This window comes from Cebidichthys violaceus, unplaced genomic scaffold (genome assembly GCF_023349555.1).
Source record: "Cebidichthys violaceus isolate CVI_PGR_0920_01 unplaced genomic scaffold, fCebVio1.0.p SCAF_22, whole genome shotgun sequence".
NCBI classification, from domain to species: Eukaryota; Metazoa; Chordata; class Actinopteri; order Perciformes; family Stichaeidae; genus Cebidichthys; species Cebidichthys violaceus.
In genome coordinates, this window is record NW_027176395.1 from 7,682,250 (window position 1) to 7,697,784 (window position 15,535).

General features: G+C 42.6%; 1 protein-coding gene across 7 annotated transcripts in view; it reads right to left on the minus strand.

Annotated features, from left to right (window-relative positions):
* myt1lb (myelin transcription factor 1-like, b) overlaps positions 1 to 15,535 on the minus strand; it is a 103,043-nt gene that overhangs the window by 55,417 nt on the left and 32,091 nt on the right. For 5 of the 7 annotated variants that reach the window (XM_068717807.1, XM_068717812.1, XM_068717806.1 and 2 more), the window contains exons 2-4: positions 14,226 to 14,340; positions 7,570 to 7,615; positions 4,697 to 4,730 (exon numbers count right to left, since the gene is read on the minus strand). In XM_068717807.1, the coding sequence (XP_068573908.1) occupies positions 4,697 to 4,730; positions 7,570 to 7,615 (80 nt within the window). In that variant the 5' untranslated portion in view covers positions 14,226 to 14,340. The remainder of the gene's footprint in view (positions 1 to 4,696; positions 4,731 to 7,569; positions 7,616 to 14,225; positions 14,341 to 15,535) is intronic. The other 2 variants (XM_068717809.1, XM_068717808.1) reach the window with 1 other exon arrangement.

A 15,535-nucleotide genomic window follows, 5' to 3' on the forward strand; every position in this document is an offset into this window, starting at 1 on the left:
CAAACGAGATGTGGAGGAGAATGTTTATGCTGTGAGCTCTCAGTCTAGCACAGCCCCTCCCCCACCCCATCTTTGCGTATGAAAACCATGATGAGCTCTATTGAGACGGGGTCCCTGTTGAAGCTATCTTTATTTATTTTTTCATAAAAGAAATTCAACCATGTAATTGGCGCTTTGAATTGCGAGGGATGCCTTTACCTTCCATGTCTTTAATATCTGCTGCTGCTGTGGCTGCTTTCATCGTGCAGACACAGGGCGGCTGTAATGACGCACGGACGCCCTCTCTAAACTGCTTCTGCCCTCATGTCATCCGACCTGCCCCTCTCACTGAGTTTTGTTGTCCTGTACCCCCGTACTATGTGCACCAATCTAGCTAGAAAGAAAAGAATCTCGGGATCCACTTCCCACTTGGTGGGTGTGTTGCTGGGGACCCAAGGATGTGCAGCGACGAAGCCGCTGCAATTTAGAAACGGGACACGTTCAATATCGATAAACTTTGAATAAAAGCGTTGTGTGCAGCAGGGGGGCTATGCAGGGCTCTGTGGAGTCGAGCATGTCGTCTGCAGTGGGTCTTTACAGGCCGCGGCTCATTGACTGCAGTTCACTTTAGCTGTTGAATGCTGGATATTCTAACTTTACAACCGAGCTCTTCTTCACATCCCTGGAGTCAACGAGTGACAACAATCCAAGAAGCACTTGCACACCAGCACGCGCTCTGAACGGGCACGTCACGCTGCAAGCAACGACACCGGGAGCCAATCGGCCTGCTCTGAAAGAGCATACGCCCAGAACCGCTACGTCCTGTAAGGCAATTATATATTGTTCATGAGAGGGACTCATATCAAATAAATGTGAATACGACATGTACACAAGAGCGCAACCGATACTGGCTTTTTGAGGCCGATACCACTATTGATTACTTTTTATTAAAGTGGCAGTCCTCAAGATTTCAGTCCTGATCGATTTAGAGTTTCTATCCGACTGAAGACAAAGTAATTGTGCTTTGAGTTTAACAGACTGGAGTCTTGGGCTGCATCCGAAATTCCACACTAACATGCTATTTATCAGAGTTGTGTGCAGTTATGTTCCATTAATTTGTGTGTATTCAAAGGAGAAAAACTGTAATACTGTACATGTCAATATAGACATCCGGTTCGTAATACTGCAAGTATATAAATATTGCAATACTTTCATTAGTGGGCCAATGGTGACATGCAGGCTCTGTCACTATTGTGTTACCAACTTCAGCGACAGATACTGGCTTTAAGAAGAGTTGTGATAGTGACTGATAAATGATGTATACTCTCACCATAACCATATCAACGCTGTTTTGTTGGCGCATCTACGGAAAGAAAACAGTTTATTCGTATCCACAAAGTGTGTCCGTTCATGGGTCAGTATCCAGCCTAAGTCAAATTGCAAGTTTCAGCTTGTAACAGATAGCAGCAAGCTCTGCCAACAGCTTCACATACACTGTGAGCCAGACTGGAAGAACTGGTTAAATCCACTCTCACGTCTAATCTTCAAAAAACTACATCAAGCTAATCCAGTTAGCATGTATGAAGAATGGTGTTGTTCAATGTCTATGTTTGGTCAAACCACAATCACAAACCTGTCTTTAACCTGATCTCTGAACGGAGAATCTAAAAACCTAACACAGTTAGTTTGCTTTCCCTCAGTCGCAGTCTCAGTACTTCGCTATCATTCACATGACTCCTGTCATCGCACATAGTTCTCCATCCATTCCTGCGTGTGCTTGCTGTGTGTTGCATGGCTGCACACAAGTAGGTCGTGTGCATTAAAACACTCGTGCGATCCCCTGCACCGGCATAACAGCGGCAGCCTATCTGACGGGGACCAGGCGGCTGCATGCAAAGTCAAGCGTGTTCGTCCTGAAGACTATCAGCTCTCCGGGGAGAGAGGCCATCGAGCAGCATTATCGACATTATAGACGCCTCAGCCTGGAGATAGGCTTCACATCGATCCCCTGATTAATTACTATCTGCAGGCGGCAGCAGAGTGTGTGTGTGTGTGTGTGTGTGTGTGTGTGTGTGTGTGTGTGTGTGGGGGGGGGCAGACAGAGAGAAGTGAGAGCGGGAGGTGAGAACGATAGAAAATGGGGAAAAGAGGGGAAGGAGACACAGTGGAGGGGGATGAAGGATTGAGGAGAGAGAGGAGGGAGAGTACACCTTGTACAATCTATGAATATCAGCTAAAGGCAACACAGTAATCTTCCAGGTGGAATAATATTTTATTGATATATAGGTAGGCAGGAACCCTTATCTTAGCTGCAACCGCCCCTACCACACAGCCAAGGACAAAATGAAATTCACACATTACTGGGGTGGGAACAACTTGCAAAGACAAGTGGAGGACACTGAAATAGCCACCGCTGTATCCAGGTTATACTTTACAAAAAGCAAATAATAGTGAAGATAAAATAAATACAAATATGTGTAAAAATCCAGTCCAGCCTCTGCATGCATGGCTAACTTAACAGTCAGAACTGCAACTGGACGGGCAGGCTGAGTGGCTAACATTAATGAACTCCAGTTAGATCCTTTGGGCTACACTCCTCATCCTCCCAAGAGACTGTGTAGCACTGTGTGGAACATAAGTCAATAAGCTGCTACAACGCCAGTGTGAGGGCTCCATTAGGGCCATTGCCTAGGAGTGGCTGCCAGTGCATTTGGATGGCAACAAGGCTATTTTTGTTGAAATCGTTCGACCCCCTCGAGAAGCCCCTCAGTCAAACCACCATTGTGCAAAGGATTGCTTCCAGGAAATAGTCACAGCCTCCCACTCTGAGTGTGACACTGACAAAGTCTGCTCCAGGATACTCAGCTTTTATATTTTACAAGCTAAATGGAGGCACCCCAACCTTAAACAGTGTTAAAAACTATATTGTGTGACAAAATTTAGCTTTAGGTCAGGCTGGGCAATGAATAGATATTATATCAATATCCTGATATGAGACGAGATATCCTGATAAGCGTTGTCTCTTTCGGGTTTTAAAGGCTGCGTTACAGTAAAGCGATGTGATTTTTGATCTTACCAGACTTTTCTATCTGTTCTATTATTTGCCTTTACCCACTTAGTTATTTAATCCTCATTACTGATGATTATTTATCAAAAATCTCTGTAAATATTGTGTGAAAGCATTAATAGTCAACCATCCAACATTGTAATCAATTTGGTCAAAAATATCATGATATTTGATTTTCTCCGTATGGCCCAGCTCTAGCTTTAAGCAGTGCAGGCAGCTGGCCTGTATACACCAGCTCCATACATACTCACATACATACATCATTGCACTCTTAAAGCCTAACTGGAGTGTTCTATCTGGACCCACATATATATCGAGGCATCACAACACTGGAGCTTCCCACCATTGAGACTTGCAGGAGTTTAGTGTGAGGTGGCTAGACTGCAATGTGACTGGGCAGAGGCTGTTAATAACGCATTTCTTGTAATTGTAGGTAACGTGTGATGCTGCAAAATAACACCAATACCAGGGATATGCTAAATGACTGTAATGTAATGTAATGTAATGTAATGGATATAGTTGAGTATCGAGACAAACTTTTTTTTTTAAAATCCCGTGACAAAATAAAAAGTCCAATTAAGCTTATCCTCTTTAGGTCCAAAATCTTCTGTCCACATTTACGTCCTTTCATATCTCGATAACGATATATATCACCATATATAGCATGCTTTCTGGTATTTCAATAAAAACACAGTCCATATGAAATAACCACATGGCAAAGCCTGTTTTGTATACTCCTGTGTGAATCAATAAAAAGTACTGCGTAATTTCTCATGATGAACATTTTGTTCAAGTGAAATTAAAGTTAAAAACAGTCATTCATATTTACAGCACAAAGTCAGAGTTATCAGATTAAGACAATAATCCGTCATTTCAGATTGTCTGAGACATTTGAGTGGGCTTGTTATCATCAATTTAGACAACGTAATTGTGTATCATGATATCTCAATATATGATTTCATCACAATATGATTCCGTAGAAAAACATATGAAGAAAACTTTTCCAGTGACAAAGAAAATGTTCAACTTTGAAATAAAGCTGTTCTACCTTCCACCCACTCAACTCACCCAACAAGAACTTAAAGGCTGTAGGCGTAGAAACAGAGAAAGAGTTGTGCTGCATGGGTAATGAATTGATAATGGTCCATCATGCTAAATATCATCAAACACATAAGACAAAAATGATTGTGAATTATTTAGCTTGTCTAGTTGGACCACTAAACGATGAGAAACCCCTCTTATTTAATATTTCATACGGGGGAATTGTAACAACGAGTGGGAAGACAGAATTGGGTGCGTTTTGTTTCTGTTTTGCCATTAACATCTTTTGTGACGTTGAAGGTGTCCAAATAACGGGAGGGAGACGGAGTGAGGACTGTGGGAGAGAAAGAGAACTATCCACAAGTCTCTCTCTCTGAGGCTGAGGAAACAGAACCGTAGAGGAAAAGCAACAGAGAGAGAACGAAGCGGCATCAGAGCTCACTGCAGTGACGCCAGGGCAGCTGGAAGGAACGGTTTCACTGTCTCTACCTCACAGCTAAGACAACAGCTGGCCACTTTGTGTGTGTGTGTGTGTGTGTGTGTGTGTGTGTGTGTGTGTGTGTGTGTGTGTGTGTGTCAGTGCAGTTCACTGTATTCAATCCCACTGACCTGAAAAGCTCTGTTAATGCTGGATCCACAGGCACTAAGAGAGAGGGAGGGAGAGAGAGACATCATGAAACTGACTTGTGCATGCTTAATCCACAAGCTCTTTGTAGAACACATGAAAAGGAACCTGCTCAATAGTTGATCACTGTGACTTGTGATCTGTGTAGGTTTACCATAACATCAATTTGTTCAGTGAAACACTTCAAGCTCAGTAAAATGTAGGAGTTGTCTTGTATTTATGGAACAAACTATACATATTTTCATTTTGGAACATATCTTTGCCTTACGTTGATGATTTAGTACTTCTAAAAGATGAGGAATCCAACTTGCAGTTTGTTTCAAATGTGAACAGTTTTCAGTGAACTGCTTTGTTCTTTGGTGTATGTATGGAATGGTAGGTGATTAGAGGAATGACGCACTGTGCACCCAGTGATCACTGTTTTTATAGAAGAAAAAAGGATATTATTAGTATGTTCATTTTGTAATTTGAGTATTAAAAAAAAAACTTACAGTTACTAAACTGTCTACAAATTAGCAGTGGAAAAATGTAGTTGTTTTCTTTAAATTACTATTAAGTAAATTAATACAATTTGGAATTTTCTATTTACCAGTCTACCATGTTTTATAGTTCATCGTTTGTTCTTTTCCAGTGTTATTTGTTTTGTTTCCACATTTGTTCTGTGCAAGAAGTTACGTGTTCTTGTGCTGCTTTCATATTTTGGTGAGCAAAAGGCAATTTTTCCACTGGTGGACACTTGTTGATGTGACGTGAAGAATAAACGACACAAAAATGTGAAATACTCGCCTGTGGATATTTCGCATCAAAACTATTCATACCGACAGCGATGACAATTTCCAACAGTTGCAACACTTTTTCAAAAAAAGGTTTTAATAGACTCACAGGCAGAAGACCAACTGCCAGGCTGTCTGAGCTTACTGTTGTAAAGCTTAAAGCTGCTCTAAGATATTTTATGAGTTCCCTGATAGAGAGCACTCTGAGTGAATTTGAGTTCCCTCTGGTAAACAGTTACACAGTGTATATGTTTAGGGCTTTTATTGTGAAAGGTACGAACGGAAGGAGTTGATCCGGTCTGAAAGGAGTAATAAAGTTAGCCGTTTTGGTTCGGTCTAAGGAGCCTCCGTGTTGTATTCTACACTACTGTGTACGTTTTGAATATGTCCGTTCCACACAACGTGATTGGTTGAAGCAGTTGTTCGAAACTCAGAAAATCAGCCAAAGAGAAAAAAAAATCACATCGCTTTTCTGCTGCGAAAAATGTGTCCGTGTGAAAGTGCTCTCGACAAAAACAACAGTCCAACGGCCCTAAAGAAGATGTCAGCGCTCACACGCTTGTTCTCTCTTTGGCCCGACAAGCAGAGCACACAGGTAACTCAATCAAACGAGGGGCCTCGTGGTCACAGCCTCCGCTGCACAGCGCTTGATCCACTCAATGTAGGAACAATGGTCACCACCTTGTTCTTTGTTCAGTCAAAGATGTTAGACACTTGCTAGAGTTAAATGGAATTAAATATGCCTCAAGAGGGTCCTCTGATTCAAAAATGGCCTCTTTTTAGATGCTTTAAACATGTGAGAGTGGGAAGAGGGGGGGGGGGGGGGGGGGGGGGGCTGGTAGGGAGTAAGATGAGGGCAGGTGAACATTTTCTTGTTTTTCTTTGAGTTTAAGGTGCACGCACGTAATATGCCTTCAAATGTCTCCAAACGCTAAAAGAAAGCTTGTGTTCTCCCTCTAGCATTCGGTGCTAAACTGACTGTGAAACACCCTGGAGACCACTGGACTCCTTCATGCAGGTTGTGTGCGCGGCTGGTGAGGGCATGCTAAAGTTTTGGGCTTTGACGTGTGTCTCGAGTCATTTGGACCTAGTATCAAGTAAGTCCCAGGTCACTTTCATGGGCAAGTCAAGTCACAGGTTATGTCAGGTCAAGTCTTAGTTAAGTTAAGTCCCCCTCCTGCCAGCAATTATTCTAATGATGATATTATTGGCATAGTTATCTAATCAGTTTACATTTAATTTGTATTACAATTATTGATATTCAAACAAAAAAAACACTTTATTATAGATTTTTAAAAAAAATTATTTCGTCTTGATCAAAAAATATTCTTTTCAAAATGAATGCAGACTTTGTCTTCTATCAAGTCAAGTTGCGAGTTATCAAGACAGTGACTCGAGTCAACTCAAGTCCCAATGACTCCAGTCCACTGACCTCCTAATTCTAATCAGTTCATCCTTGAGTGTAAGAGGACATTTTGCTGAAGGCATTCCCGAGATATCGCATTTGCGAGTATGGACCGGACAGGTGGACGCATGTACGGACAGACAACCTGAAAACATTATGTCATTGGCCACCGCTGTGAGCTATAAAGTGTAATAAAATATGAAAAAGTGTCACCGGTTTATCAGCTAAAACTGAATGTTTGTTGTTTTTTAATTCCATAATCGGTTTTTACTTTGCACGATGTATCGCTTTAGCAGGATGAGATGCCACTGTGGCAGACATTTCATTTTGACCAGAGCTCCTAAAATGTGGACTTTGTGATTCTGTTTCTGCAAGATATATCAAAATAGAGACAGGGGAGGAGAGGGAGAGAAAGAGAGAGAGAGAGAGAGAGAGAGAGAGAGAGAGAGAGAGAGAGAGAGAGAGAGAGAGAGCAGTGAGAGGAGGCAACTCAACTGTGACAGTCTGGGATTTGTGCAGTGGTGTGTGTACAGTATGTGCTTGTGCTTGTGTCTGTGCATGTGTGTGTTTGTGTTGGGAGGGTGAAGGTCACCCTGAATGGCAGTGCCGCTGTGTGTGTGTGTGTGTGTGTGTGTGTGTGTGTGTGTGTGTGTGTGTGTGTGTGTGTCCGTGTAGATACCTTTGGAGCGTGTTCGATGGCGCTTATCGTCTGCATCCACCTCCATCTGCAGAGAAAGCACAAACAAGCTGTTAAACACACGACAGACAGCAATGAACAATTATCTTTAATTTGGATTTGTGTTGCTTCAAATCCAGTATTTTTTCCTCTCCTTGTCAAACATGCAATTCACAGCTGATGTTTGGAACACTTGGATGTAACGCTTCATGTGCTGTACTGTAGATGACGGACTGACTCGCTGTCATTTAAAGAAAGGAACATTTGGAGTCCTGTTATCTGAAATCATTCCTGAGTAAAGGAGACCTACTGGTACATGGCCTGCTAAAGCTATATTCATGCTTTTATACAAAGAAATCTAATATTTAGTGTATAGCTGTTTATAATGTGAAAACTGCACACAGTATTTGCAGGAAATATCTCCAAACTGATACAAATTATGCAAAGAGTCATATTTGGCCAAGACAGATTCATTAGTTTGTTAACTGATTAAATGTTCATGTCCAATGTGAAACCAAGTCAACGTTGTGTTTTGACCTTCATTTTGTTACGTTACTTCCAAATTTGACTAGGGGCGGTAAGTACTGAGCACGATTATTATAAGTAACAAACATACTTATTTTAACATAAACCATGATCTTTTCCTAAACCAAACCAAGTCATTTTGCTGTGCAACTAAATCTAAGTACCTAAGTTTATTTTGAAAAGAAACTGTATGCGCCTAACGAGCGAGCGCAGACATGCCGTCCTGACACGTCCAAAACTGACTCGAGGGGGCAGCTGCGTTTTTTGACGAGGTGGGAGTGAGAATGTGTCACAACATCATTTAATCCATTTTCATAAATTGCCATATTAAAATGTTGCAAAACATCAATTCTGAACATGTCATGTTATCATTCTCTCCATCCATCTGTCCAACCGTTCATGCTCTCATTCATGAATGTGTGACCATCTATCAGTCGCTTTACACACGTACTGCAGGCGTAACACCATCTAACTTGAGCGGCATGGTTCTCCTCCTCAGGGTTCAGCCCTTTCTAAAGCTCTTCATATGGCAGAGTAAGCATCACCCTAACCCTCCCACCTCTCTCTCATGTACGTCCCTCTGAACTAAAGGTAGGTCCGTCCCCACACCAACACATCATAAATTGTTGAGGGGCCTGAACGTCGCTCTGTTATTTCCAGATGTCCCTAAATATTCATGCCTGCTGGCTTTGGACTATGACGGGGGCCGTTGCCCTGTTTGGATGTCTCTTTTTATTAAACATGATTTATTAACACCACACTTACTGTACTGTGGAGCCCCTCAGCCCTAATGGTGTGTTTCTTTATGAAGGCCCATAAATGTTTCAACGGGAGAAAAATAAAATGATGAAAGGCAGGGATACCTTGTAAATCTTTATGCGTAGCAGCGAGGGAACGACCTAGAGTATTGTAGGGTGATCCAAACGATATATATATATATATATATATGTATATATCGTACATAAAACGTAACTGTGGTTACCATGGCGATGGAAGAGAAACCCTTCTTTGAGAACAAAAAGGAAGAAAAAAAGGGAAACAACGACGTATGAATCCAGCTCATCTAGACAGAGACTGAGCACAGAGCACTGTGAGTGTGCACACGTGTTGTGAGTGTGCAACCTTGATTTTACCTGAAGTAGTCATGTGAGCAAAGACCCCCCCCCCCGAGCATCTCTCATCGGTCTGATCAATGCTCTGTTTTATCAAAGCTCCTCTGGAACAACCCGCAGTACGAGCAGGAGTGAGAGCTTCCATTCAACATGTGCCACTTTAAAATGGGACAGGAACCGTTTCCGTACATAGATTTTCTCACAGAAAATGTGTAAACAACAGGGTGCAGACATGATAGCACCCTGCCCCAAATGTCTGTTCCTTCATGCAGTGGCCAACTCTTTACACAAGAGCTCACTTGTGTCAGACATTCAAAAATACATAAAACGTCAACGGAATGATAAATTCAATGTCCCCTTTATTTACATCTAAGCTTTGAGAAGTTTCCATTTATCACTTTTTTCCCTCTGCTTTAGTACTTGATGCTTTTTCTGTACTGAAATCAGAGATCACTTGCCAATCAATGTGGGTGGTACTGTCATTTCTATTCAATTTATTTTATGAATGAATCTGTAGGTGGCGCTCTACTCTTTCTCTGTTCAGCCATGGAGGCTATAGTTCCTCCCACTTCTTTTCCTGCTCCCACAGCAGCAGCAGCAGCATGTGTATCACACTCACTGTTTAGCAATAACTATTTGTTGGGGATTCATTGTTTTCTATATCTACAACAAAAACCATTGCTTCAAGCGTACGGTTTGGAATGAAACACATCACCTGCATTCTATCTTGAGTACAAAAGAACAAACAAAGGGTTGAGTATCAAGACTGTACTTGTTGTTTTCTGTATCCTCGTGTAAACCTCTGTAGAAGGAACGGGTCTGGACCGAAGACTTCAAACACCTGACAGGAGAATGTGCCACTGGACTGGGATCACATTTGGAAATGTTTAGTGGATACCTTCAAAACTCCAATCAAAAGTTTCTTAATGAAACTCACTCCGGCTCTTTCATGTTTCGGTTCTGTAAGGTCGTGGGGTTGGGGGGTGGGTGTCAACATTAGTGTTAATTGGTTTTGTTTTTTTGCTTTGATTTTTGTGTTTCCTAATGCATTTAAATTGTTCTTATTTTTTCAAATTTTTCTAATGTGTGATGTTTTTAATTTCCAGTCAGACATATTAATACAAATTTGTTATATACATATGAGAGTGAGCTGTTTGTTTCACAAATGAAATGAATAGAATATTGAAAATAAATAGAAATAGTCCTAACCTGCTAGCAGGATGTTAAAAGAAACACACAGACACACACTAGCATACTAAGAGTGCCTATCTGAAACCGTCACACTCTCTCTGAGGGTCCAGGTTTCAAGCGAGGCCTGCATCAGCGCTGTCTTCTACTCTGAGTGACTCCAGCAGCAGAATGAAAACAACAATGAAAGTCGTGTCGCCTCCACGTCTTTCCCTCAAGGCTCCTCGTGAGCGTTGGCCCCAGGAAGCACGCGCGCCTCTGCGGCTCACCATATGTCGGAGAGCCCTCATAGTCTGTCTGTCTGTTTCTCCCTCTTAGCGCCCCATGGGAAAATGTCACGGCAGTAATGAAGGTTAGCCTGCTTATTGAGGATTAGGAGGAGGCCCGCTCCTTCTCTGCGTCTCTGTGTCTCAATTAGGCCCTGGATCAATGTCGTTATGGGCCAGGATGAATAACCACGGAGTCACGTCGAGCCAAGCGCCAGAAGTTTAGGTTGGCTCGAAGCAAACTCCGAGCCAACCTAAACATGCTGAAATTTAAGGAATTTTAGCATGTTCTCCTATTTCTACACGACACGTCAAATTAAATGTGCTTTAACATTCGCAGTGCTGCCGTCAGAGAAAACCATCTATCTCCATATTTGGTGATTTTTAATTTTTCAGGGTTGAGAAAAATCTGTTATTTCATAAGATAAAGGATCCATTTAAAACCCGCTGGATTATCTCCACTGATTTTTTTTTTCTCATTTGGAGGTAAATTCTTTTTCACAAAACAACGTTAATAGAGTGTTTTCTAATTTGTAATAGTTTTTACTTTTATTTTTTAATTGCGATCTGTTACCTGAATAAAAAGTTGATAATAATTCCTGGCAATATTTAGTATATCCTACCAAAAAAGACAAGGCACATTTCCATTGTTTGTCTAAAGCAAGGTGGATGTACTTAACTTGTGTTGTAATTCACCATTTCATTTCACACATGACCTCCACTGGGATTCAGTTGGCATATTCAAAAACCAAGCCGGTGGGTAATTAGGTAAAAATCCTGCTGCACTTCATATTCCTATTCACCATTCATTGCCTCTAAATGCGTATGACAGAAGTTCTCCCCGTGTTTTGTAATTTGCATCCATGAATTTTAATCCACGTGGCGTATTGAGCAGCGTATATTGTGAGGATTTTATTCTCTTTCAGAACACACAAGGTTTGGCGATGCAACGGCTGCATGGAGCGAAGGCTGCATCCCATTTCAAATGCACTGAGGTTACAAACACAAGGTGAATTCACACAGAAGACTGGCATCCTTTGAAAACACGTGCGTACTGTGGATGGAGAGTGGAACGCAGCTCGACATTTTATTCCGTATGCATATTGGAAAAAGCAGCCGTCCAAATGTCAACAGTGTTTGTGTTGGTAATATGGATTGTAGAGTCCTCCTCAAAATGAAAACAAATATGTAAATTCTCCTCCTTGGAAATTAAAGTGTCCGTGCCCGTTATTAGGAGTCTTCATCACTAGGACACGGAAATGCCATCAGACAGGAATAAGAAGAGGGGCTTTGCTGTTTGATAGAGAAGAATTGGGATATTACTGGGACTGAAACATGATAAGAAATGCAGCGATTATTGTAATATGCACAGAGACGAGCGTTATGTGTGTTTCTATGTGTGTGTGTGTGTGTGTGTGTGTGTGTGTGTGTTTATCATTTTGATGGTGGGAGGGGTGTGTGTGTGTGTGTGTGGGGGGGGGTGCTCAGACATCTGTCACAACAATTCACATCGTTATCAGTTTCCCTTTGTTTTCACCTTGAAGTTTTGGGAGAATGCGTTTCAGGCATATGGCGCCCGACCCACCCTCCGCCACGCACGCGCACACATACACAGACACAAACACACACACAAACACACACACACACACACACACACACACACACACACACACACACAGACACAGGCCCACACACACTCCCACATTGGAATTCTGTACAGTGTAGCGGTGGGGAGCCAGCAAAACTGCGCTGGCACTATCAAATTTCTCTGCGAATAGGTATTTACGCCATGCATCATCTCGTGACAGTAAACACGTGTGCCGAACCGACGCTAAGTGCATCTGAATTAGTGTGAAGGGCTGTGGAGATAGCGTCGGAGTGGGCGCTGACAGTCGGAGTGAGGAGGAGAGCGAGGGTGATGGAGACAGAAGGAGAGACTGAAAATCCAGAGAGTGATTCCTAACTAGTGTGGAGCATGGCTTTGGTGGGCGACGGCAGCAGTGCAGGGCTCTAAAATGGGTGAGAGAGAGAGGAGCTGTGATCGGAATACGATACCGCAATTTATCAGCTGGTCCACAGATCGCAGAGAGGACCCGAAGGATGTGTGTTTGTTACCTAAATGATTGCTATACAGCCTGAGTGGATCATGTTCGGATACCCTTTCCTTCGTAAAATCTTGATTCTATTCGGCTTTATTGCCTTTCATCTCCATCTTTGAAAACTGCATTGCTACTACAGAGGGGAGCAGAACTAATTAAACCGCTATAGGAAATAAGATGTTGTGTCAAAAACTGGTTTGTATTGGCTTATGTTACAAGACGGTTTACCTAAAATCTAATAGTTCAATAAAAGGGTCAATATAATATGATCTCAACAGATTAAAGAATTGATCTCATATTACTGAACATGCAGTTCATGGAAACTTTTCATCTGGGCCTCTGCCAATAATTAACAACGAAACTTTCAGGCTAAGGAGGATCTATCGTTGATTTGAAACTTGGCACACAAAAGAGGTTCAAACGATTGAGGACCTTTATGAAGAAGGGTTCCCTTGTCATTACAGCAATTTCAGATTGAAAGCAGAAGATTTAGTTTTTGCATTTATTTTTAAATTCAGATCCCTGTCAGACGAACCTGTACAGTGTATTACCCTTTTTTACACCTAATTAGCCCGCATATAAGTGTTTTCTAAAAGCAGGAAAACACGCTAAAAAGAGGAGATAGACTTCTTTCCCACAGCCAGCAGACGAGTATGCCTTTCTGTTTTAGTTAGTAAACTACGGAAACGTTACGGTGGTTACTTTTTTTCATATCTGTTGCTTATTCAGTCTCTCTCTTTTTTTCAAAACATGAAAAGAATTTGACAAAATAGGAAAATCCACATTTTTTTGTGGTTTGTGTCGTGTTTTACAATCCAGTCTTTGACAGAAAAGGACAATGGAGCGCATATAACGTCTCTCACTGTTCACAACTAACTCCGTGAATTAAGGGTCTATTTCCACCAAACCAGAGTTGGCAATTGTTGGAAGAGTGGAAAGACTAACCAAGACTGTCTTGATGAGTTCTATGGTGTTTCTAATAATTATAGGTTTTGTACATTAATAAATTATAATAACTGTCCAAATCCCCATTGATTTAATTTATTAAATATTCACTTCAATGCGGATCACATAGCGTCATGCCAGAAAAGGGATGGTGAATGAGTGTGTCCACCTGTGTGTCATGTTTCCATCTCGGAGCTGGAGCCAATAAATAGCTGTGACTGCAGCAGAGTCATTCGAGCGGGGATTGAAAGCAGATCGTAGCCTTTCCCACTGAAGACAAAGGCCAGATGTAGGCGGGTGTTAGTGGGTTTTTGTCCAGTGGGAAAGAGGCTTGATTGACAACTTCCTCTTTACCCATTTTGTCAATTGACTGGTCTGCTGTTGATGCTGTATATATTTATTGAAAAAATCTTCAGTTCAGTTCAGATTTCTCACACCAGCGTGCATCAGAAGGAGCTCGTGACCACGATCAGAATAACAACCGCATCTGAACAGGCTGTGAACACCGGGATGTGCTGCACTACCTGAAAGGGTTTAGGGTCGAGACGGCTCTATTGGTCCGGACCTCTGCTTCCACGGTGACCTATTGACGTTCAGCTGGAGAGGAACGGCTCACCACGTCTCCTCCAAACTCATTTTCTACACAGAGGGGAAGAAGAAGACGGGAAAGCGTGCATCATTAAAACCATTTTCCAGAACAATCACGTTCGCATGCAGCCACAGCAGGATCTGAGATTTCTCCCCTCTCCTTTGACTCTGGGCTCAGGAGTAGGCATGTAGCATCGGCACGCGCCAAGCCAACGCTGACTTCCGCCATAACGAAGGCCGCTTGCCGTGTGCGATGGGCTTGGCAACATGGGGTAATTAGCTAGATCTATCATTTTCTGCAGGAAGTGGGGACAAATATAGCTAATGATCCGTGTCTGCCTCCATGATTTCTCTCCTCGGCTCTCCATCCTTTGCCGAGTTAGAGGAGGAGAGAAAAGGGGGAGGGAGAGTGGTGGGAGATGTGTGGAGTGAGTACAGGGGTCGACGTCCTACTCCGTCAAAAATAAATAAATAAGATAAATAAAGACGGGAAAGGAAAAGAGGTGGAGGTGTGAATGAATACATGCACTCAAACACTGCCTGTGTACTCTGCCTGTCTTTGTTTCTTTCCATCCGCTGCTGCTAATTGAGAGAACGTATGGGAGTGAACAGATGAGGTGCTGATGGTGTATAGGGACCGTCACAAAGAATGAAGGCCCCCATAGGGAGCCTAGCAGACGGCCCATAACACGCACGCACGCACGTACACGCAAACACACACACACACACACACACACACACACACACACACACACACACACACACACAGCTATTCCCCACCTATTTCAAAGCAGCTTAAATCAAAAACAATAGCTGGTCCTTCAGGACAAACAGCCATAGGCTCACAGTGAGTGTCTGTAGTTTCGTTATGTAAAAAGGAGCGCCGCTTGTTACGTGCATAAGCGGACTTTACTTTGAACCATCAGGGGGTCTTTTCTTTTTTTTACCCTTCATCACACGCACGCACGCACGCACGCACGCACGCACGCACGCACGCACGCACGCACGCACGCACGCACGCACGCACGCACGCACGCACACACACACACACACACACACACACACACACACACACACACACACCTCTGTTTTCCACCTTTTTTTGGTCCATTCCCTTTGTAGTGTGACTCTGAAGCGTGGCCAAGCTGGAAACAGTGTGAGCGAGCTGTAAGCAAACAATGGGCCACTCAAAACTATATTTTTTGTTTTATGACGACGGTCCTGCTGTCTTTTATGTCTTTGAAAA